Genomic DNA, 22865 nt, shown 5'->3' on the forward strand with positions numbered 1-22865 from the left:
CCGCAGATATTTAAAAGCAGCGGAGACATTCTGCCGTTTAAAGTCCGCGTTTCCAACGGCGAAAACCAGGAAGCAAAGTAACGCCGAAAGCTTTCCTGACGGGCAGCTCAAGTTTCTCCCACTCTCTTCTGAGGTTACTACTGCTACAGTGGAGTGGGGAGAAACTTAAAGAGCGGGTGACATAACACTCTGTGTATCACCATCATCGGCAGCCCCATCTCTTTCCTCCATCTTAGGACGCGGGTGCTTTGACAAGCCGCGAGGCGCACACATCACGCGGCCATCTAAGCAAGGCAAGAAGGTGGGGTGAGCAAGAGAAGGGAGTGGGGGGTGTGAGGGATAAAAAACAAGAAAAAAAAAACAACAACAGCACAGACGCACGGGCTCGCTTTCTGCACCGTGCCACAGTCCGAAAAGATCCAGTGAAACGTGCCACTCGAGGCTCCCCTCCCCGGCGTCTATTTTCAGTGCGCTTCTGAGGACTTTTTTTTTCATCTGCGCACTACTAAAGGCGGCTGACATTTGAAGAGAGCATCTCTGTTTTTTGCTGCAGAGGATCAAATGGTCAACCCCTCCCTCCATCCTTCCCTTTGCCTTTCTCTCTTTCTCGCAATCACACTCACTCCATCCATCCATCTGTCCACACACAAACACACGCAGGACTCCTGCTGCTCTACCTTTCTAATAATACAAACTCTGCACACATATCTCAATTTACTAGAAAGGGTGGGACGTGGTACAGTAAACGAGCAAATTTATTCCTGGAGACAGGAAGGTGAAACTAGAGGACGGAGCAGAGGATGGAGCATCGTACTGAGTGTGTCTTCTTCAAGCCCCACACTCTGATGATGAACTATTCGACACGGGCAGAGTGGCAGAGAAGTGCACGCATCAACTGAGGTTCCGAGAAAGCGCCATAGTTGGTTTATTCCCACTTATTACACGGCGCCGGTGTAAACACACGCAGCATGGAAGGGGCTAAAATATAGCTTCATCTCCATCCTGAGCGGAAAATACTAATAGCAGCTGACAACGTAAATAAATGGAAAAAAAGAAGAAAAAAAATCAGGTCAAACTGTGGGGAGATCGCAGCTGTGGGTAAGTTTTAATCCACACCGGGGAATTAGGAAATATAAAAATGTGACATCAACACTAAACCGGTGCTAAATCGCGCTGTGGGGGGATGCTTTTAAATATCACACAGTCAAAGTCACGCACAAAGGCTGGGTAATTCCAGATGAATCATCACAGATCTAAACACTCAAAACATTTCTGATTACCTGTATCCGATAATATTTCCTCTGTGGTTTCGGCGCCGCGTTCTCGCTCTCTTTTTAGAGTTGCAGGCCAAGTAGTTTTCTTTAAAGAGGCACGATATCCCGAGTAAAAGCTCTATGTGTTTGTTTTTTTCTTGTAAAAAGCAATCGTCTATCCCGTTCTAAACGTCCAGATGTGATAAATAAGAAGAGCGAGCTGAAGGTTGCACCGGCCTCTCTTGCGCAGCGCATCGGCGCACGGCTCCGTATCCGGGCGTTAAGATGTTACTTGTTTGTAAGCAAAAAACATGGCTTCATTTGCCTTTGTCAGCGAGGAGGGGAGAAAAAACGTAATATTGACTTACCTTTCCCTCATGAGCCATTGTACCACCCCCTCCCTCCACCCTTCCCTTCCTCCCTCCATCCATCCCATCCCCTCTCAACTCCCCACCCGCCCCTTTCAACTCCTCCCTCCGCCCTTTGCCATGACATCACGGAAGCTGTAGTAAAACCTCCAGCATCAGATGGGCAGGGCTTGAAGTCCCCTCTTACTACACACTAACTCAATGGGCATATGTGCACGCACACACACACACACACACACACACACACACACACACACACACACACACACACACACACACACACACACACACACACACCCCTCCCTGACTTTCGTCCTTCCTCTCTCCTAAGCATGTCTCAAGCCAGCGAAACGTACAACTTTAAACCAGATTTGACTCTAACTGCGCGCCATTTCCCACATATGAAAATAAAGTTTCCATTTCCCCAAACATCCCATAAACACCATTATCAGCGTGTAATCGTTGGTGAAGCATCTCTACGCCTCTGGGCTCCAACACAATATTAGACACCAGAATTAGCTCATGTTTTATACATTTCACCCGCTGACAAGTTCTTGATGTCCCCCAAAAGCATTACTGTAATCCTTCACCACCCCCAACGCACCCCGGAAAGTGGTACCGTCCAATAATTCATTCAGGGGGACTTTTTTTTTTTTTTTTTTTTAGTCGAGGACCGTGAATTGATGTAGTAGCAGAGTCTGGATATGCGCGCAGCGCTGACAGCATCTGATAACTCCTCCGTATGGGAAGAAGGGGGTGGGGGTTAACGACATATAGGCAAAGAGGGAGATTATATGTCTCCCCCGAGCATAAAAAATATTTATGCTCAGGGGAGGCGACGAAAGGACTGAAGTGTGATATCGGTTTGAATAAAAAGAGAAGCAGGAGTTTACTAAGACAACTAATCACTCTCACTTCCTGATCTGCTCATCGTTTTTAGGCTGACCGCCGCAGCTCCGAACAACAAACAGCCGGTCTTAACAGAGCAACTTGGAGTCACTCCCAAATGTTGCTCACATCATGCTTTTTGCTTTGCCGTTTTGAAACCATTAGTGGAAATGACAACCATTCATTACAAGCCATTTGAGAATAGTCCCCACAAATGCCATCCTTTATCTGCTGTCTCCACGCCGCGCACGTAGGGAATATTCAAAAAGCCCAACCTTCAGCTTTCAGAAATTCTATTAAATTCTTATCTCTTTGCAGCAGGCTCTTTTTGTGAAATCCCATTGTTATGCATTGGAGCTGAAATCAATCACCGGCCGTGCACGCCGCCATCAGTATGATTTCAGACAGTGGTGTGCAGAAAGAGACACGCAGAGAGAGAGAATGGATTCACAACAACGCCATCGACAACCCAATAAACAAAAGAGAGGGGGGATAGGAAATATCCCGGGCCATGATCCAGCACAGGGTGGACCGGTGTCGCAAAGTTGAGGCCTGTAGGTCAGGTGTGAACTAGAGACACACGGAGGTTTTCTGGCGGTAAAAGAGAAGAGAGAAAAGGCCTCAAATCTCAAATCACAATCGCTCGCTGCTATCAGCACTGCGGACAGCTCCAAAGTGCTGCTCCAGAGATTCTGTGCGTGTTCAGAACCGTGGACAGCTCTGGCAAACAATATCTACTACAGCTCATTGTTGAGGCAACAAAAGCGTTTGTCTGCCCACTGTTGACACTAACTATCTGCCATCAGCTAACTTTAATGGCATCAAACAAAGGTTCTATTTTTAAAATGATAATATTTCACCTTTAAAATAGGCAATATTTGCTCCATTTGTCCCAATCATTGATAACGTTGCTTCAAACTTGTCAGTTTTTCATATTTTATTTTAAAAGGTAAATCTTATGGTTTCAAGTAAAATCATTTTACACTAATAATATGAATGCTTACATGTAAACTTCAATACTGTTGAACACACTGTCACAAGAGTACCAAGTGGGTGGGTTTTTGTTGTTGTTGTTTTTTTACTGTTGTGGCTTTTATTTTGAAGGATAAAACTTGAACCATATTTGCCTTCGTTATAAACTAATACAGACAAAACGGAATGCCAAATCTATGAAAAATGAATATCCAAAACTAATGTTTATTCCATTTAAAGGTCTAAAAACTTTATCATATCACCACTGCATTTTATTTATTTTTTGAACGGAAACATTGACAAAATAAAGTACAATCATTTCATCCTTAATATAAACTGAAATAAACAAAGCAGAATGCAGCTTTTATAAGTCCAAGCTCTGAAAATTAAACTGTCTTTAATTTAAATATCTAATGACTCGTATTTATAGTCGATCTATTTACGTTTTTACTTTGAAAACATATATAAATATATATAAAACTATTTTCCATACTCACCCCAAACTGCCCCCCCCCCCCCCGTAAATAAATAAATAAATAAATAAATAAATAAATAAATAAATAAATAAATATCACTTTCATGAATGGACAGATCTAAACCTATTTAATGTATACGTTTGAAAACTTTACAATATCAAGTCATTCACTTGTTCTTGCCTTTTATTTTGAAGGGTAAGACACGGGTAAACTCACTTCATTCGGAAAGAAAAAGTAAAATACACCGTGTCACTTTGTATAAGCCTATGTTGGCACAGTTTAACATTTGTAATCGGTCGCCCCTTGTGGCTATTATTTTGAAGAAATAAAAACTGAAAACAAAAACTTTCTTCTGAAGGCTGAGTGTGAGTAATCGAGCAGCCGGTGCACGAGCTGGGAAAACTTGTTCCTCTGTTGTTCTAAAGTCTGTCTGCAGATGCAGATGGCAGAGGCCTGCAGCACTATAGCTCTTGTATGGTGGCTATATTGTGCGGAGTGCAGGCAGCCAGTATAAATATTACATGGGGGCAGCAGCTGAGTGAGCGCTTAGGATGGGACCGGGGGAGGCCCCTATAGTCCCTCGACAGATGGAACAAGCCGACAGACTAAACACACACACACACACACACACACACACACACACACACACACACACACACACACACACTCCGAGAGAGAGAAAGAAAAAAAACTTTTTAATAAGCCCGCAGCTTTGGCAGTGTCCCCATGGTACCGGGGCCACACGGTCCCCCAGGGACCGACTGTCCTTTGTCTGGCCAGTTTTTATCCGAAGAGGCTGGAGTTTATCTCTGCTGTGTACTCAGAACTCAAGTTTACATTTCTTAAGTTTATTTCGAAATGCTTGCATGCGATGAGTTTGCCCCGCGGAGATGTTTTGAAGTTACAACTGGTGTAACCAGACAGAGCTGTAAGCGTCTTTTAATTCAGTACAGCGATGGTCACAATGTCTCTAAAGGGATTTCTTGGACGCTAACAGAGCTGCTGCAACTTTTTAAAACAAAGTTCCGGCGCGTGTCTGTTGACTGTATGCTTATATCTGCGTCAGCACAATGATTCTAAAGAGAGATGGAGATGCCGAGACACAAAGTTTAAACACTAAGTTTCAAAGTTGCTCCTCTACAGTTTAAAAAAGTGAGCGATACGAACCTAGAAAAGTGCGGCACAGCTTCATCTCTGCGGTGCTCCTTCTCTCGGTCCCTCTGAAAAGTCCCGCAGCGGCCGTCAAGTGCTGCTGGCAAGTTTACTTCAGCCTAACAAAGTTGCTCAAACTTTACTTCAACTTCCCGACGGAGTGACGAGGGGCGGTGACAGACCACTGACCGACACGCGCGGGAGCCAATAGGAAGGAAGGCTGCCCTCCTGCTGCCAAGAGCTGGAGCCTATCCCGCCCCTTCAGTGTCAGCTTTCAACAACAATAGCCCGAACAACAGCAACAAAGAGCATCTGCTGCGCCGGGCAACTTCTCACACTCACGCTCCCCCAGCGATCTGACTGAATGCACATAAACTCTCATCTGCTTCATTTACATCAACCTGCACATGCTGCTGCACTGAAAACTTCCACAGACATCAAACATAGATTCAAACGTGTTGCACAAAGAGCTTCGCGGGATTAGATCACAAATATCTCACAAGTCCACCACAAACTCGTGGACAACTGCATGGACACGTAATGAAGTAGAACCGAGCTGCAGAATGATGAATCTAGCTGTAAACAAACATGGAATTAAAGCAAGGTATATTTTTCTACATTCTGCTTATGTTAGCAACATCTCTTTTCTTTTCTCTACTTTTTTTTAAAACATGATTGGTCAGTTTCCACCAGCCTCCCTCATCACGTGTGACCAAATGTACCAGATGTACAGCTAATTTAGGGAAGTTAGAGGAGCATTTTCACTGGAACTTCAGGCCTATTCAGAGCGTCTGTGTCTGGGACAGACAGACAGTTCCTCCCTCCCAATAGCAGATGGTCTGCCAGATAATGAGCTCTCCCATTGCTTGCTCCCATTACCCCCATCCCCATCTCTCCAAGATGTAATGGGGGGTAAAGCAACCTCAACACATTCTACAGCCTTTTCATGTACATTTAATGTTCTGATTGCTTATTGCTATTGTTTGTTGAAGAGAGTTGCACATTGCCAAACAATATCCTCTCCTTTCTTGGAGGCGTGTGCTTGTCTACACTTTGAAATTTGTAGTGTTAATGTAAAACCAGATTCGGTTTAGCCTCCCTTTTTGCTCAATTGAAGTGAATTAAACTAAATTTCATTATCCTTAACCAGAGTATAAGCTTCGCTAGCAAATAACTATATGTTACTAGAGTAAGCTAAAAGACAAACTCAAGCAAAACCAAAAAAACCCCACATTTGCTTGACTCACTTCTAAACTTGAATGGTCACAATAAATAAACTAAACTACACTGAATTCAACTTTCCCTTTCTGTGTAAGCACAGTAGATGTAAGTGACTAAACCAAGCTAAGCTACCTGTATACATTATTAGAAGAATCAATGCTGCTAAATTAAACAAAAATAAAAAGAACTTGGATGACTTGGAAAAACTTTTAAAATCCCCCCAAACTAAACTAAGCTGTGACAGCACAGTAAATTAACACAGTCGGACTACAGTCAAATTTCCAGTCTTCATCATAAAAAAGGAATTATTAGAACAAGTCAATAATTGTTTCACCAAGCTGGAAAATAGAAAATGAAAGACAGAATGAAAGAAAACAAAACTAAATTCACAAAGCTCGCTCCTAGCCCGTTTGTACTGTAACAAATGTAACAAATCTGCACGAAATGCATTCCTCTTGACCCAAAGAAAAATCCCTTAACTTGCTTCATAAAGCCTGAATTTTCAACACTGAAGACTAAAGATATTCAAATAAAACGTAACTGAATTAGAAAACAAACAGACAAATCTGAACAGCTGACAACAACTGTGTATGCTAAACTCAACTCAACTTGTGTCAACCAAAACTAAACTCCAACAGATTAAATTAAATGAAGCTAAACTAAACCTAACTGAAACAGCTGCTGCAAATGCCCTTAAACAGACTGTTGGAGGCTTGTTTAAATGGGGTTGCAGAGGGACTGTAACCTGTTCCAGCTGACATAAGGTAAAAGGTGTGGTACAAGCTCTACATGCTGCCACGGGGCTTAAACTAAACTAAACTAAACTAAACTAAACTAAACTAAACTAAAGTGCTTACTTAAAAATTACTTAAAACGAAGAAGTCCAACTAGATCAAATAAAACAAAATCAACTTAATCCGCTTATTTGAGCCCAAACTCTGATTACTGAACTAAACATTGAATGAAATGAAACTAACTAGATGAATTTTAGTTTTAGCCGTGCGCATCTGAGCTAAACTTACTTGAATGTGCACAGAAGTGTGGTTCTAAATGCTGTCAACAAATATCTGACCGACACAGCCTTTAACTGAAGCGTAGTTTTCATGTTTATTCTTATCATCGAGTGAACAACAAAGCTAACCATATCTAAACATTAAACTGAAACTAATGCTCCTAAAAAACTGGATGTGGTTTTCTAGTTTACACATCTGCTCTCCACATCCCTTCACTCTCCATCTCTTTGCTTTTATGGCTCCAAAAAACGAGAGAAACACATCTATAATGAATTCACTGCTTATTAAAGTGGCTTTTGGTGTGCGTGGACAAAGAACGTGTCGCCGTTAAGGAGGACTGCTGGGTCTCCACTAATGCCTCTGCAAGTTTTTTTTATCTGGCCATGCCAGACAGCCTCTTGTATTCTTCCTAAGCACGGTGCTCTCATTAGCCCATTAACTTCACTATTCACCCCCCTTCACCCTTCTGTTCCACTACCCAGATAGGACTAAACATGCACATACACACTCACGTACACACACACACACACACACACACACACACACACACACACACACACACACACACACACACACACACACACACTACACATTCACAGGCATATGAATGTGAACACTCCTCCCCACACCATACCACCCCACCCCCAACCCTCTCTCCTCTCATTCTCTGCTCTGTATAACAAGCAGCTGAACTCTGACATAGCCTCCAGCTGTCCTAGAGACACCAGTGACAATAAAGTTTAAACAAATACACGCAGAAACACACACAGGGACAAGCAGGAAACAGAACATTGTTGAGAAAATGACTCCCGTGAGTTAATTAATGGAAATTTCACTCCATCTTCATCATCATCGTTATTCAAAAGTCCTCTTAAATGTTCACTCCTACGCTTTCATTATCATTATTCAGCATCTCTATTTGGAACAACTTTGGGCTGCGCTGGTGGAAAGACGTAAGAGTCAGTGCTCCACCGGAAGGGAAAAAGTTTTTCTCTTTGATAAACGAGCAAATTTGTGTTTGAAGTAACAAATGATGTGAACGATGTGAATAATTTGTTAAGCAAAATAAAGAGCTTTATTTCTTTTTTTTAAAAATAGCAACTAGACGCACGCTCACTTTGACACAGAAACACATCCTGGTTTCGTGCACAGATGGACACCAGAGTCCACTCTTGTGACAACAATCAGATTCATAACATGATGACTTTATTTTCCTACATGCCCCCTCCCTCCAACCCCTCTCTTACTGTCATACCCCCAACCTTGCTTCTTCTTTCTCTCCAACATGCATGCATCTTTATCATACCCATATCTGTCAGCTTTCATTAGATACAGATAAGCCAAGGTGCTTGGATTTCTGAGAAATCCATGATTTTAAATGTCCACCCAGCAGTGTTTTGCTAAAGGACAGCTTCACTTTTTTCAGGCTGGTCTAAAATAATAACACACCCATACTGAAATATCTTCTGATAGACATGACTTCAAATTTTTTAATGAAATAAGAAGGCTGCAAATAATGAGTATTTGCATTGTTAATTAATCAGCAGATTAACTAAATAAAATCATCCAGTCAGATCTCTTCTGCTGCTTGTAGGAAAGCAAAGATTTGCTATCTTTCAGCTAAAACCATACCCCCCCCCCCCCCCCCCCCCAAAAAAAAAAAAAAAAGCACTGAGAGAAAGGGTTAAGATGATGTTTGTCATGGAGAAGATCACAGCAGGACTTTATCTGAAAACAGAATTGCTGATGGAGAGATGGGCACTACATGTACAGGCTGTGCAGGAACTCCACATCTAAGATGTAAAGACCCCCACTTTGTTTTGTTAAATGTTAAACGGACTGAGGGAAAATAAAGTAGAAATCCAAGGTGATGTCTTTGAAAGCAGGGTTTTGGTATTCTTCACAGCTTTTGAAGACTGAACTATTGATCAATCAAAATAGTAAATATGTTTTGATTTCCCTTAATAGTTTCAGGTCTGCTTTAAGTAGTTTCCTTTTTGTGTTTCCCCATTATTTGTTCCTGCTGAGCAAAAGAAAAGCTGATACAAACAGAGAGCCATGTTACTTTTGCCTAAACTATCTCATGTATTTTTGGTGACATGAGGACTATGTCCAACATCACTTACAATGGAAGTGCGTATCATGACAGCTAAGCCTTAGCAATTCAGCTGGTGGATAAAATCAAATCATAGTTGCCATTAGACTAGCATATAGTGTAAAATCTTATAGACGTTAGACTGCTTCTGAATTTCCTTGTTTTTATGTATTGTGGATATGTGACAAAGTGATATAGATGCACAAACAGTCTTAAAATGTTCACATTTTGAAACAGAGTTGGCATTCCCATGGTTCTCAGGTGTAAGCAAGTAAAGTTTATTTATGTCACAGACAAAGATTTAGAAAGCGCTGTACACAAAAAGAGTAAAATAAAAAGACCATTATGTGCCATAATAGCCCATGATAAGATACAAGTCACAATATAATAAACTACATAAAGATATGCTGCTAATTCCCAGCTCCATACATTTATTTTTTTAACACTGTTTAGGTAACTTTGAATGAGCCATAGTTCGGAACAATCCTTATTGCAGGCTTTCAGTTCAACCTCTGACTGGAACACTGTACCCCTCTCTGTAATCCACCTTACCTCTGATTGGCTGTCCCTCCTAATCGGAACATGTCAATAGCAGGTGGATGTAGACCACACACACATCATACAGATCCAAGAGTAAAGACTTCCTGAAGACTGGATGTAGAGAGCCGTCTGAAACCTGAACATCTGTTACTTGTACGTACACTGACCTCATTATCTGAGAAACTGATGATATTTTATAAAGGAAATCCTGAGGAGAAACACTGAGGAGAAGGAGTCAAAGTGCTCCCTGATTTCTTAAGTCTTGTGGCTGGTTGAAACCACAAGCATAGTTAAGTTCACTGTCGTGCTCGAAGCTTAACGGGTAAGTTTCAAGCATGGGTAAGCCAAGTGTTAGTGAGCATATCACAGATACATCTATATCTGTGTATATGCTCATTGACATTTACCATTTTTATTTTTTATTGTTTTAAACAAGACCTAATACAAAAAAATGATGCAGAGTGGCCCTCATTTGTGAAATGCAGCGCTGCAAATTGGAAACAACGTCAATTCAAATACTGTGTATGAATAACCATACATTTACATAACCATTTACATTTACATTTAACCATACATTTTCTTCATACATTCTTATATAGTTCTATATTGTGTATTGTGTCTTTTGTTGTACAGTTATTTTATTTTCAACTTTAATTTATATATTTATCTTTATCTTATTCTTCCCAGTTAAATTTACCCTTCATTCTAATTTGTGTTGTACAGTTATTTCATTTTTAACCTTAATTTATATTTTATTCCTTCCTAGTTAAATTTACCCTTTTTAATTTTTCATATTTATTTCCTATCTTATTCATAGCCTTTTCCTTTTTTGTTCTCTTTAGGTCACGAGCAGTTGTCCAAGCATTTCACTACATATCGTACTGTGTATGACTGTGTACGTGACAAATAAAATTTGAATTTGAATTTGAATTTGAATTTGAATTTGAATTTGAATTTGAATTTACATCACTGTTTCCTTTCATCCATCCATCTGCTTATCCAATCCACAACAATCTGTAAGAGGTCAGATGTTTGACATAGAATGACATATCTATATCAGACGTTTTGTGAGCTCTAGATGATAGCAAGTGACATCGATTTTAATCTACACCTCGAATGTGCACTTAGCTCTAAAACTGTGAACCAACTCTCTACCATAATCAACTCATATGCAGTCAAAATATATGCTGTTGTAGCATGATGAAGACACAAGCTGCCTGTAGCTCTTCATTACTCACAGATTCCCCTTCTCCTTCCTCTGTCTTTTGTGGGAGTTATGAATTTGTAACAGGCGTGCACACACATACACTCAGAGTGAAAGGAAAAGGCCAAGAGACAGACAAAGTTGGGTCTGGATGCCACTTCTGATGACCGTCATCTCTAGAGACCCCTCCCCTGCGTACCCAACCCCATCCGCAGCCTGAGCCTCCCCATGGGGTGGGTGGGAGTGGTGGGCAGCTCTGCCAAAATGCATCACGTCGTTCAGCTCCTCTGCGTCGTCTGCTCCTCTGTCTGTCCTCTGTACCGCTCTGTCACGTTGCCTGTCACTTACACAAATCTACACTGCAGGACTTTTTCTCTCTTTCTCTGACTTGAATATGAATATCTTAAAGTGAGCTTGAGCCACAATGCAGCATCGGAGTTGTAAATAAGCCCTCCTCTTCCACCCCCCTCCTTGTCAATCCAGTGGTACAGACTAGCATCCTAGCACACTCCCCCCCCCCCCCCCCCCCCCCCCCCCCCGCCCTGCGTCCTACACTCTGTGCCCCCGCTGAGGTCACCCGCCTGACCTCTTGTCACCCTCCAAGTCGATAAGTCAAATTCTTCCAGGCCTCTCCAGGCTGATTTCTTCACTTCTCTTTCTCCATCTGGAGTCACCGCACCTTCTCTCCACACTTGACCCCTCCCATCCTTTCATCCTCTCTCTACTCATGTCGACAACTGCTTCCATCTCCTCTTTTTCTCTCTCCAGCTTTCCATCTTTCCCTCCCTGTCTTTTAGCCCTCTCCACGTACAGTTTCTCACCCCCTCTCAGACCGGGCAGCAGCAGCGGCAGCAGGCTTGGCAAATATGCAGCCCGAGCAGCGGTAAATACAGGCAGCACTTCAAAAACAAGGCCTGATTACAATGACAAAGGCTGCCACACTTTAGGGAGGAGCTTGGAGCAATTTGGAGGCTGTGGGGGCCATTGAGCGAGTGGCATACTTAATGGGCTTTGTGTGCCAGAAGAAAAGGGTCTGAGCTTCTGGGCCCAGCTGTCACTACGGAAAATATCAGACTGACACAGCACCCGACGCTCTTTGGCTTGCTCTCTTTTCTTCTTTCACCCCCTCCTTCTCCCTCCCACTCCCTCTTTTCCCCTCTCCACTCTTTTTTCTCTAGTTAGTGAACACAAAAAAGTGAAAGCTGCTAGAGAGAAAGAAAAAAACTAATTGAGAACTCCCTTTCTTGATCTCTGTCTCACACATAAGGAATAAAAAGAAAGCATGCAACCATGGTCTCTCTCTCTCTCTCTCTCTCTCTCTCTCTCTCTCTCTCTCTCTCTCTCTCTCACACACACACACACACACACACACACACACACACACACACACACACACACACACACACACACACACACATAATGCACAGTAGGCTGACTCTGCAGCAATTATTTAAACCCTAAACCCAGAGGGATAAATTACATTATTACATTTCACTACTTAATTACGTGTGTGGATAGTTACTAAGTGTTAGCCATCATGCATGCATAATTCAGTTCAGTATAGTTACTTTGCTTCATAAAGCACCCCTTTCATTACCAAATGTATGGCAGGAGAACACCAAGTGAACACATATGTGGTGCATATTTACGTGAGAAAAAGGAAAATACAAGTATGCATTAGTGTAAGGCCTCGCAAGGCAATAGTAAGTCCTAACATTTAGTGTATTTCCAGCACAGCCAAACACCAGTTTATTTTATGGAAATGATTTTTCTCCAGTGATAATGGGCTTGGCTCAAAAACAAAGACTTGAGAGATCCTCTGAAGCAGCTCTCTGGTTATGCTGTCTGAATCCTTACACACAAAAAAAGCTCACACTCCAGATCCAACTGTATTACACCAGCTCTGTGACTTATGGCACTATAACACTGAGCATAATACGCACACCCACACACATACACAGCCGAGCTTGCGCGCCAGCGAGCAAAGCAAAGCGTGCACTGGAGGCAAAACAGGCACAACAAACACTTGCGCATGGTTGCACGGCGCTACATTATTGAAACACAGCACAAAGCCAGAGTTGGATGTTGTTTCACCTAATCTCTTTGATACCACTGTGGTGCTGCTAAGCTCCAGAAAATCAGCTTAGCAGATGTCCTAAAGTGTAGGTGGCTTGTTTCATGAGGCAAGAGAAGAAAATGCTACAAGAAGAAGACGAAGAAGAAGAAGAAAAAGAGACAGAGGGAGGGCGGGGGAAGGACCACAGATTTAGAACCTGGCCCTGACAAGTTCAACTCAATCCCCCTTTTTACTTCTGTCTGCCAGGCACAGTTGTTCCAGCAAAGTAGAAGGAGTGTTTTTTCTCTCTCAATTCTCCCATCACTCCATCCTCACTTCCTCCCCCAAATCACTCACTTTGGAGCCTTCTTTCTGCTGCTATTTTTCCAAGCCAAAGAAGCTGTCTTACTTCTGATAATGACCCCGATAATGACAGTAATGAGGCTTTTTTCCCTCAAAAGGTTGCACGTGCTGCTCTGCCTTGAAGCCTTAACCTGTGCTCAGATGTCAGCTGATTACAGTTGCAAACTGCACACACACACACACACACACACACACACACACACACACACACACACACACACACACACACACACACACACACACACACAGACTGGTGAATGCATTATCAGCACAAGTGAGACATCTGTATGCAAATGTCATTATGCTGGTGGGGAGGAGAATGGGACAGGGCCGATTGTGAGTGAAGCTATGATAGTGAAGGAGGGAGGGAAGAAGGTCAGGTCTAAAGAAGTGTGTGTCAAGAGTTAGTATATACACTATATGTATACATAAATGGTAGCCATAGTAACCAACTAGCCCTAGCTAAATTCAAGATGGCTCACTGATGCTGTCACCTTTTTCTCCAGCCTCAACTTGTTTTACTTGCACACGTAGCTTATCTGTTCACAGCGATAGAGGAGCAAAGAAAGACCTGTGTTGTAGACGCATCGATGAAACATCTAATCCTTCATTGAGATACTTCACTTCCATGGTGAGATAAAAAATGTTAATGATCCCAGGTGCTGCATAAATTAAATTCATCCCGCTGTAGCGAATAACTGCAAATGTGGACATCTCAGTCGTTTCTAAGAGCTTGTGTGATATGGAGCCAGCACTTCAGTGTCAAGTCATCCTCCTGTTTTAGCAGATTCTACCATGCCCACAGCAGCAAAAGATGCCAAATGGAATGAAGGACATACTGGAAAAGCTACAAATGCTCTAAAGAAATGCTACATGGACATGAAACATTTTACCATGCTAGTTTCAACAAGCACCATAACTTAAACATCCATAATCTGTGTCCTATTACAGCTAAGCAGCAAGCTTCAAGACTGAAAAATGAAGCCAATGCAGATACTTCATTTATTACACGCAGGTTCTAAAAGCAAGTCAGTCCCCGTAGACTCCCACGTTAAAATCTTCAAGTTAACAGCATTTAAAAGCTGCAAGAAAATGGACAGAAGTAGTCTATCACTAACCACTGTGGTTATGGGATGGGCTATCACATGACAAACAATGACAGGGATATGCAGCCCCGAGATTTTAACTTTTGGTAGTAAAGCAATGAAAGTCTCAAAATCTCAAACCTATAAAAAAGACATGGAGATATTCTAAAAAGTTAAAGGCAAAACTGGCCCAGCATCACTCTCAGCAGTTGTAGAAAAGAGGCAATAAAGAATTTTCTTGGGAGGCGAACAGGGAGTCTTTGGTCGGTCTGGGACTACATGAAGAGACACAACCTGCATCCTCAGAAGAAATCTAGCAAGTTCTCCAATATGCTTCAAACAGCCTGCTAAGTACTTTGCAAAACTGTGCGTGAGTGCATGTGTCTTCGGCACCGTGCTGTCAGAAAGGCAAAGGGTAGTCATGCCAAATTGATTTGATTTTGTTTTTTTGTTTTGTTTTTTTCTGTTTACTCCACTTTCTTGGAAGCGATAAATAAAACCTATTGATGGAATTATATTTGAAAGCATCTCCACTTTACTTTTAGTGACTAAAACATTGGCATAGTACTGCATATTGTGTGACTTCCAAAGCTCCCCCTGGTAGTATATTTTGTGGCTGGAAAGAGAAAACAAGAAATTCATAAAACATTACTTTCTGTGATTTTTTCCCAGTCAATTAATTTATAGTCTTTTTTAAAAGCATTGCTATTTTTATGTCACATATCTACTCCTACAACTCCTACAGATTGAAAATTCATTTTTAATTTTTGTAAAGAAATAAAACAAAAACAAAAAAAGGTTCTTCATCAAATTGTAGTGCAGTACTTCTAGTCTGTGTAAAGCTCAGCACTCTTTGGATAAGTGTTTGACCAGTTGCCATGGAACATGTAAGGCAGAATTACAGTAAGCCAACGACAACTTCACATGATGCTGTTTTCCAACCTCTTGGATGTCTTGGATTTGCCAGGATTCATATTACATCTTCAACAGTAACTGGAAGATTTACACATGAGTAACATTTAAAATTAAAATGCTGGTGTTTTGATGATGGTAGTGGAGAGAGGTATTTAGCACATCAGTCCAAAATCTTTTATTGGCGTTAAGTTAGGCTAAAATAAAATCTGTGTTTGTATTGTCCTTTAATTTGTCTTTCTGAGCGTACGGTCAGAATGAACAGTTACATGCTTTTATTCACCATCGCTGTAATCAGTAAAAAATATGAAATACAAGTAAGAGAGAGAGAGAGAGAGAGAGAGAGAGAGAGAGAGAGAGAGAGAGACTATTTGGTGTACATACCAGTATCTTTAAAAGTGACTCACCTTCATGCATGAATATCTATAACAGCCTAATTATAATAATGAGCCATGATGACAGAAAAAAGAGAAATGCATGAAACTGCATTCCAAAAATGGCATATCATAAATATTTAAGACCCCTCCCCCAACACCCACCCACACAAACTCATGAACACACACACACAAACAAAAAGCATGTATGTATTTTATATGTATGTAAACTCTACTCAATATATGTATTAAGTTTTATTACTTTGGGAACAATACTTATTGCTTGTGTTCTTACCAAATGCCTGAAAAAGATATTCACTTCCTTCCTGCAATTTTTAAATTATGATTTTATTTATTAAGGGGGAAAAAAACTCCAAATCTGCCTGATCCTATGTGAATAACTAAGTGCCTCTGTAGTTAAATTAAAATGTACTGTGATTAACCATACTCTTTTGGAAAGGTAAATTTTGGAAAGGTCAGTTTCTCACAAGCAACACCCAAACCTGATTACTGACAGACCTACTGAATCAAGAAATGAGTTAAATAAAACTTGTCTGACAAAGTGAAGTAGGCTAAAAAAAAAAATCTCAAAATGCAACACATCATGACACAATGCAAAAAAAAACAGATGAGAAACTGTCAAGTTTGATGAGTGAGGGCCCGATATGCAGACGCAGAGAGACAGGTTGAGGCCAAACAAAAGGCGAGTCATTTATCTAAGCTGATGTGAAGAGAATATGGCAAAAGACAAAGACAAATGAAAAACAAAGTTCAAGAGAGAAAACTCACAGGACATGGAGAAGTGGAACAGAATAACACTGGGCAAAGACAGAAGACAGCAAGTATAAATACACAGAAGGTTTATTGGGGCAGAGAGGAAAGACTGGGGGAAAGCAGCTGAAACTCTTGGGAAATACAAGACTAGGGAAAGTAAAACAGAACACAGGGGCAAGGATTAAGAAAATAAAACAGATAAACGTGGCACAGAGAAAATAAATACAGGGACAGGACTGACACGAAGACAAGAGTGAGGGAACAAGAAGAAAATACAAGGAGGAACTAATAAACCTGGAGTCACTAATAACTAAACTAAGACTAGGAGGCACAAATATTAAAACTCATGACCACTAGGAAATACAAATACTCTTAACAAAACTTGTAATCTCCTCTTAATCTAATCGCCTCTCTAAAGCCACAAAAACTTGAAACTCAGGGCCCACGATAGAAACAAAATTATATACATCTCTCAGTCTGGAAGGAGTTACAAAGCTATTTGTTAGGATTCCAAGTTCAGTGAATGATGGTGAGGGCCATTATCTACAAATGGATAAAACAGTGGTGAAACTTCCAAAGAGTGAATCAACAACTCATCCTGGAGCTCAAAAAAGAACCAAGAACATCATGTAAAGAACTGCAAAACTCACTTGACTCAGTTAAGGTTATTGTTCATGACACATCAATAAGAAAGAGACTGGGCAAATAAGTGATAAACGAGAGAGTTCCCAGACAAGCCACTGCTAATCAAAAAGAACACAAAGGTTCATCTCACATTTGCCAAAAAGAAACATCTGGATGATCCCCAAGACCTTTTAGAAAGATATCACATGGACAAAAAAAGTTGAACTTTTTGGAAGGTTTGCATTCAGTTTCATCTGCCATAAACTTAACATAAAAAGTATTTCATACCAACTGTTAAACATGGTGGTGGTAATGTGATGGTCTGAAGATGCTTCAGGACCTGGACAACTTGCTGTAAATAATGGATCCAAAGCTGCTTTTTACCAGAAAATGCTGGATCAAATGTTATAAGTTCATGCCCTGAAGGTCAAGTTCATTTAAGTTATGTAGCAGCAAGTTATGTAGCAATGATCTGCACCAGACCAAATCCATCTCTAAAAAAAAAGAAAAGAAGTTTGACGTGGACTGTGTAAAGACTCCTATCTGATTGAGATGCTTTGGCACAACCTTAAACAAGCCATTCATGCTTGAAAATCCTCCAGTGTGACTAAATAAAAAAAATTGTAAGGAATAATGGACTAAAAATCCTCCACATTGAAGTGAAAGACTTGTTACGAGTTACTGCAAAGTAGTACAAAGCTAGATTTGGATAAATTTTTCCCTTAATAAATGAAATCATCCTTTAAAAACTGCATTTTGTATTTAACCAGGTTGACTTTGTCCAATGTTAAAATTAGTTTGATGATCTGAAACATATAAGCATGACAAATGTGCACAAAACCAAGAAATCAGAAAGGGGACAAATCCTTTTTCATAGCACTGTAGTTAGGGGAGAGAGACTTGTAAGCACAGCAAACACGAAATAGAAGAGAAACGGTGGAGTGAAAGGTTGGCACTCTAGAAATGAACTTTATCCTGTTCTCTGTTATTATGTTTCAAAGTCTTTATTTATAAATGTTCTAATATTAAGAATGATTTATTTAGGAATGTTTTCTATGTGTTCTCCCTGAATACTATATACTTACAGTATATATACTATATACACTTCACTAGTTGATTAAGACCATTTCCACACTTACTTTTGACACAGGTCATATGGCCATGTTCTCCAACCACTGTTTTCACTAATGTGACAAAAAAGTGATAGAGGACTGCATGTTTCTTTCTGTCATGGTAAGGTCTTGCCCTTGCAACTTAAAACACATTGAGATAGATGCTGTTACACACTGATATTATATCCAATAAAAACAAATGGATGACAAAAGAGTGATATTACTTCAGTATTTTATATTTACCACATCAGCTGCTTTTTTCTGTTTGTTTGCATTGTGGATGCTCTGATGTTGGAAAAATTAGATATTTTGGACTTTCAAATAGACTAGCAAACATCACCGCATTTACTTAAAGTTACCTTTAGACAGCAAATGGTTGCGTGTGCTGGTAAGTGATTCAGCACTGGCATTTCATGCTCAGCCAAATCACCAATACTTATTTTATCCTCTAAAAAGTCTGCTTTCATTGCATTCTGTATGTAGAAATGCATACCAGATATGCATTGAGGCATAAGAGTTAGAACTGTTCTCTGCAATCCCACCTTGCAAATTTTAGTGAATATAATAATCATATTTCTACCTGTGAAGAATAGTTTTATATAATGCTGAATTGTGGATAAAACTCTTTTGGTTGTTTAAAAATACAAGTTTGTTTTTGTTGTTGTTGATTTTAAGGGTATAAGTAGAAAAAATAAAACTGCAGAAAATGTTGATTATCTTAAGGAAAAGGGTAGAATTAGCTATTAGCATCTAGAAATCCAATAAGAACCATGCTTTTAAATAAGGTTTTAGGGAGTTTTATACTTTGAGTTGTGAGGAAAACTGTCGCACAGCCACAGTTGTATTCTTTATAGCTACTGTTGATTTAGGATTGAAAAGAAATTCCATTGTTACACTTTGAATATTTCAAAGGAAAGAGTGCCTGAGAAAGAAACAGGAACTATTCACAGCCATTGGAGATGTGAGCAGGACCGACGGAACAATTGATGGAAAAAGTGTGGACTTTATACCAGTTTTTAAATTGTGTTGATAGGCCACGTAAAACCAGAGTTATGATAAAAATATATAAAATGTTTGGTTTTCTTACTGTGGGAAGAAACTGTAAAAACGGCGTTTTATAAGGAAAAAGCTCAAAGACACTTTCCACCATTGGTCGAAAAATGTACCATGTGGACCAATCAAAAAATAATATGGCAACATGGCATTTAGTTGTTTAGGAAGGGGGAAGTTTTAGAAGTGACAGCGGTGTTTTGAGATGTGAGAGATTTGCACGTTTAACGTAAATCTTGTGCAGTTAGTGTAGTCAATAGTTTTGTTGTGTGTGTCAGAACAATGAGGCGACTACTGAATGTTAAAGGTGTTACAGGAGTGATACATCTCCTGTTGTCAGGCCTGCAGGTATCAGGCTGTTGTTCTCCTTTATCTCATAGTGGACAGAAATAATTTTTTTGGAGTGGCACAAATAATTTGTGTGGCATCAAATTTGATGCAGAACAGCTGATTGTTCTGTAAATTGAAATATTTATTTACACAAACGCCTTGGCTGCATTTTTAGGTAAACAGCTGCAAAAAACTTTGTTGTTTGCATAACTCAGTTACTTTTTTGAAGAAGTAACTATATAATTAATTGCCCAACATTGGTCATTATATACTGTATTTTGCAGACAGAGAGTTACAGGACTCTCTCCCAGACCACAGATTCATGATACAAGTCAGCGCTTCATTAAAAAAAAAAAAAAAAAGAAGAAGAAAGAAAGAAAGTTTTGTTTTCAAAATTGAAGTTCAAGTTATTTTTACTTCCAATAGTGTTAACATACTACACAGGTCATGAACAAGATTTTATTTAAAATTTCATTGTAAGTGGGCTAAAGCAGTTAATTAAAAGTAGTCTAACATAAATGTAAATGCTGTAATTTGGTTATTTTAATAAACCATGTAACTTGGATGGATTCGATGCTGGCGTGACCACAGTGACCATAGCTGGACTGGCCATCGGGCATACCGGGCATTTGCCCGGTGGGCCGATGGTGATTTTTAGTTTTTATGGGCCGATGATTTTTTTTTTTTGTAACAGTATAAACAATGTAAGGTGGTGGATTGTCCAGATGCTGACCGGTGTGTAAAAATAACTCAGTTGTTTGGTGGTGGCTATGGCGGAGCTTCCACAGAGGCCAGCAGGTGGATGAGGAAAAGGTTAGGCAGGAGGAGGAAAGACCCGAGGCAGCCGCCGGTCCGAGTGTCAGGTGAACTGAACTTCAGGTAAGAAGTTATGACCTGCAGTCTATCTGGGTCAGATATCAACCAAGTTTAGGTGGAGTTTATTTTCGTTGTGCTGACTTTTTACAGACAGTTACAATACAATAAGTTTCTATACAGCTGGGTGGGTGCTATGATGTTTCTGATAGTGAACTTTATTTTATTCATAAGGCTAGTTAGAGTTGCCAACCGTCCCGTATTCAGAGAAAATATTACGCGTTTTGTATTGAGCTGAAAAGGAACACAGTTTGTCCCGGACTTCAGCTAGAATGGAAAAACACACAAAGCTGGATTTATTCTGTGTCTTTGCTGCACAGCTGCCTCTTCTTCTCTCATTCTCTCCCCTTCCTCTCCTGTTGCTACTTCAATCATGAAACTGATCAATGATCAGCTGATCGGCTTTTCTCTCTTGTTTGTTTATCGTCCACTTTGCGCCAGAAAGAGTCAACCAGCGGATGTCACGCTAAACAACAGCAGCACGCTTGATCAGCTGTTGTTAGAATTTATTTTAATTTCTAGTATCAGCTGATGTTTGCTGGAGCCACAGCTGTAAACCTGCTGGTCATGATGTCGGTTTGGATATGTGGTGAGAGGGAAACATGAAGATGAAACCAGGAGATGTTCTTACTGAATCATCAGAGCTGTGATGGAGAAACAGGTTTACCTTTTAGGTGATATGAATGAGTTCAAGGGAAGTTATGAACTGTTTCTGAGAGACAAATAACACCAGGATCCTTTTCTACGTAGCTGACAGCTGGTAACTGTGCAGGGGCGGGTCTAGCAAAGTTTTGCCAGGGGACAGGTAACAGGGAGAGGGGGGCACAAAGAAATACTTTTCTTTTTTATTCTCATTTAAAATGTTTAGCTTTTATTAAATAATTGTCTGAATCTTACAACCAAAGTTTTTATCTGATGTAAAATGTATAGAAATCATAAATATACCAACAAGACAGTGTACATCACTGTCACAACAGCATCTGTTTTCATTCAAAGGCTTTATGGCTTTTCCTGTAATACCTGGTGGGCCGGTCCAGCCCTGACAGTGACCACGTCTACTGTTGCTCACAGTGGTCCAAGGAACCGCTCAGGGAGTTTGTGTGTTCGCTCAGACACATGAAAAATTAGAGGGTACATTGCTCGGGGCCATAGGGTAGGGATGTAGATCGACCGGTAAATCAAGAGCTTCGCTTTTACTCTCTCTTCACCACTACGGACCGGTGCAGCGTCCACATCACTGTGGCTGCAGCACCAATCAGTCTGTCGATCTCCGGCTCCCTTCTCTGCACCAACAACATAATACCCAAAAATATAATACAAAATGTGTGCAGTACCGGACACAGTGCAGCACACTTTTGTGAATTATAGCAAAGTGCGGTACAAAACAAGCAGTGGTAACCCTAAAAATCTATTTACAACAAATGAATGGTATCTTAAAGGAAATAGGAAAAAAATCCAGTAAAGACCTGACACAGGACCTGGGAGATCCATCTACTGTTTGGAAAAGCCTCATCAGAAATGTTCTCTCAGCTGGAAAGGCCTTATAGGAGCCTCATAGAAACAAACAAACAAAAAAAACCCTCTGAGGTATGTCAGGTTAGAAAAAAGCTGGACTCAGAAGCAGGTCTTATGGTGTGATGAATCCAAATTTGACATTTTTGGTTTCAAATTGTTAAAAGTATATCCAAAGGAAATCCGGAGAGAAGTACAACAGTTGAGTGTCTACATGTTTGAGGTGTTTCCTATCTTATCAAAACTGATGGAACTATGAATGCACAAACATCTCACCAGAGTTAGATCTATCATGTAATACCATCTGGTATTACAAATAAAGAAATGTGGGGCAAAATCTTTTACTAGCCTCAGTTTCTTTATGAAAATGATCTATCAGCCACAATTAAATAACTTGCTGAATATCATATTATTTGTATTTATCTATTATTTCATTATTTATTTATTATTTTATACAGGTTTTGATGTTTTTTGCACATGGTTTAAATATAATGATATATAATAATAATAGATTGGATTTATATAGCGCTTTTCAAGGCACCCAAAGCGCTTTACAATACCACTATTCATTCACTCACTGGTGGAGGTAAACTACAGTTGTAGCCACAGCTGCCCTGG

The 22865-nt window shown here is 40.3% G+C and overlaps 1 protein-coding gene across 8 annotated transcripts in view; it reads right to left on the reverse strand.

Annotated features, from left to right (window-relative positions):
• Positions 1-22865, reverse strand: part of myt1b (myelin transcription factor 1b) — a 149612-nt gene that overhangs the window by 40942 nt on the left and 85805 nt on the right. The window contains exon 1 of one of the 8 annotated variants that reach the window (XM_085392747.1): positions 5125-5261. The exons of 6 other annotated variants lie outside the window; for them this stretch is intronic. In XM_085392747.1, the coding sequence (XP_085248873.1) occupies positions 5125-5149 (25 nt within the window). In that variant the 5' untranslated portion in view covers positions 5150-5261. Of the gene's footprint in view, positions 1-1280; positions 1602-5124; positions 5262-22865 lie in introns of those variants that run through there. One more of the 8 variants, XM_085392749.1, reaches the window with a different exon arrangement.

Source organism: Rhamphochromis longiceps, linkage group LG20, assembly GCF_057381845.1.
Source record: "Rhamphochromis longiceps isolate RC_006_pf linkage group LG20, R_longiceps_female_GT1.1, whole genome shotgun sequence".
Lineage (NCBI taxonomy): Eukaryota > Metazoa > Chordata > Actinopteri > Cichliformes > Cichlidae > Rhamphochromis > Rhamphochromis longiceps.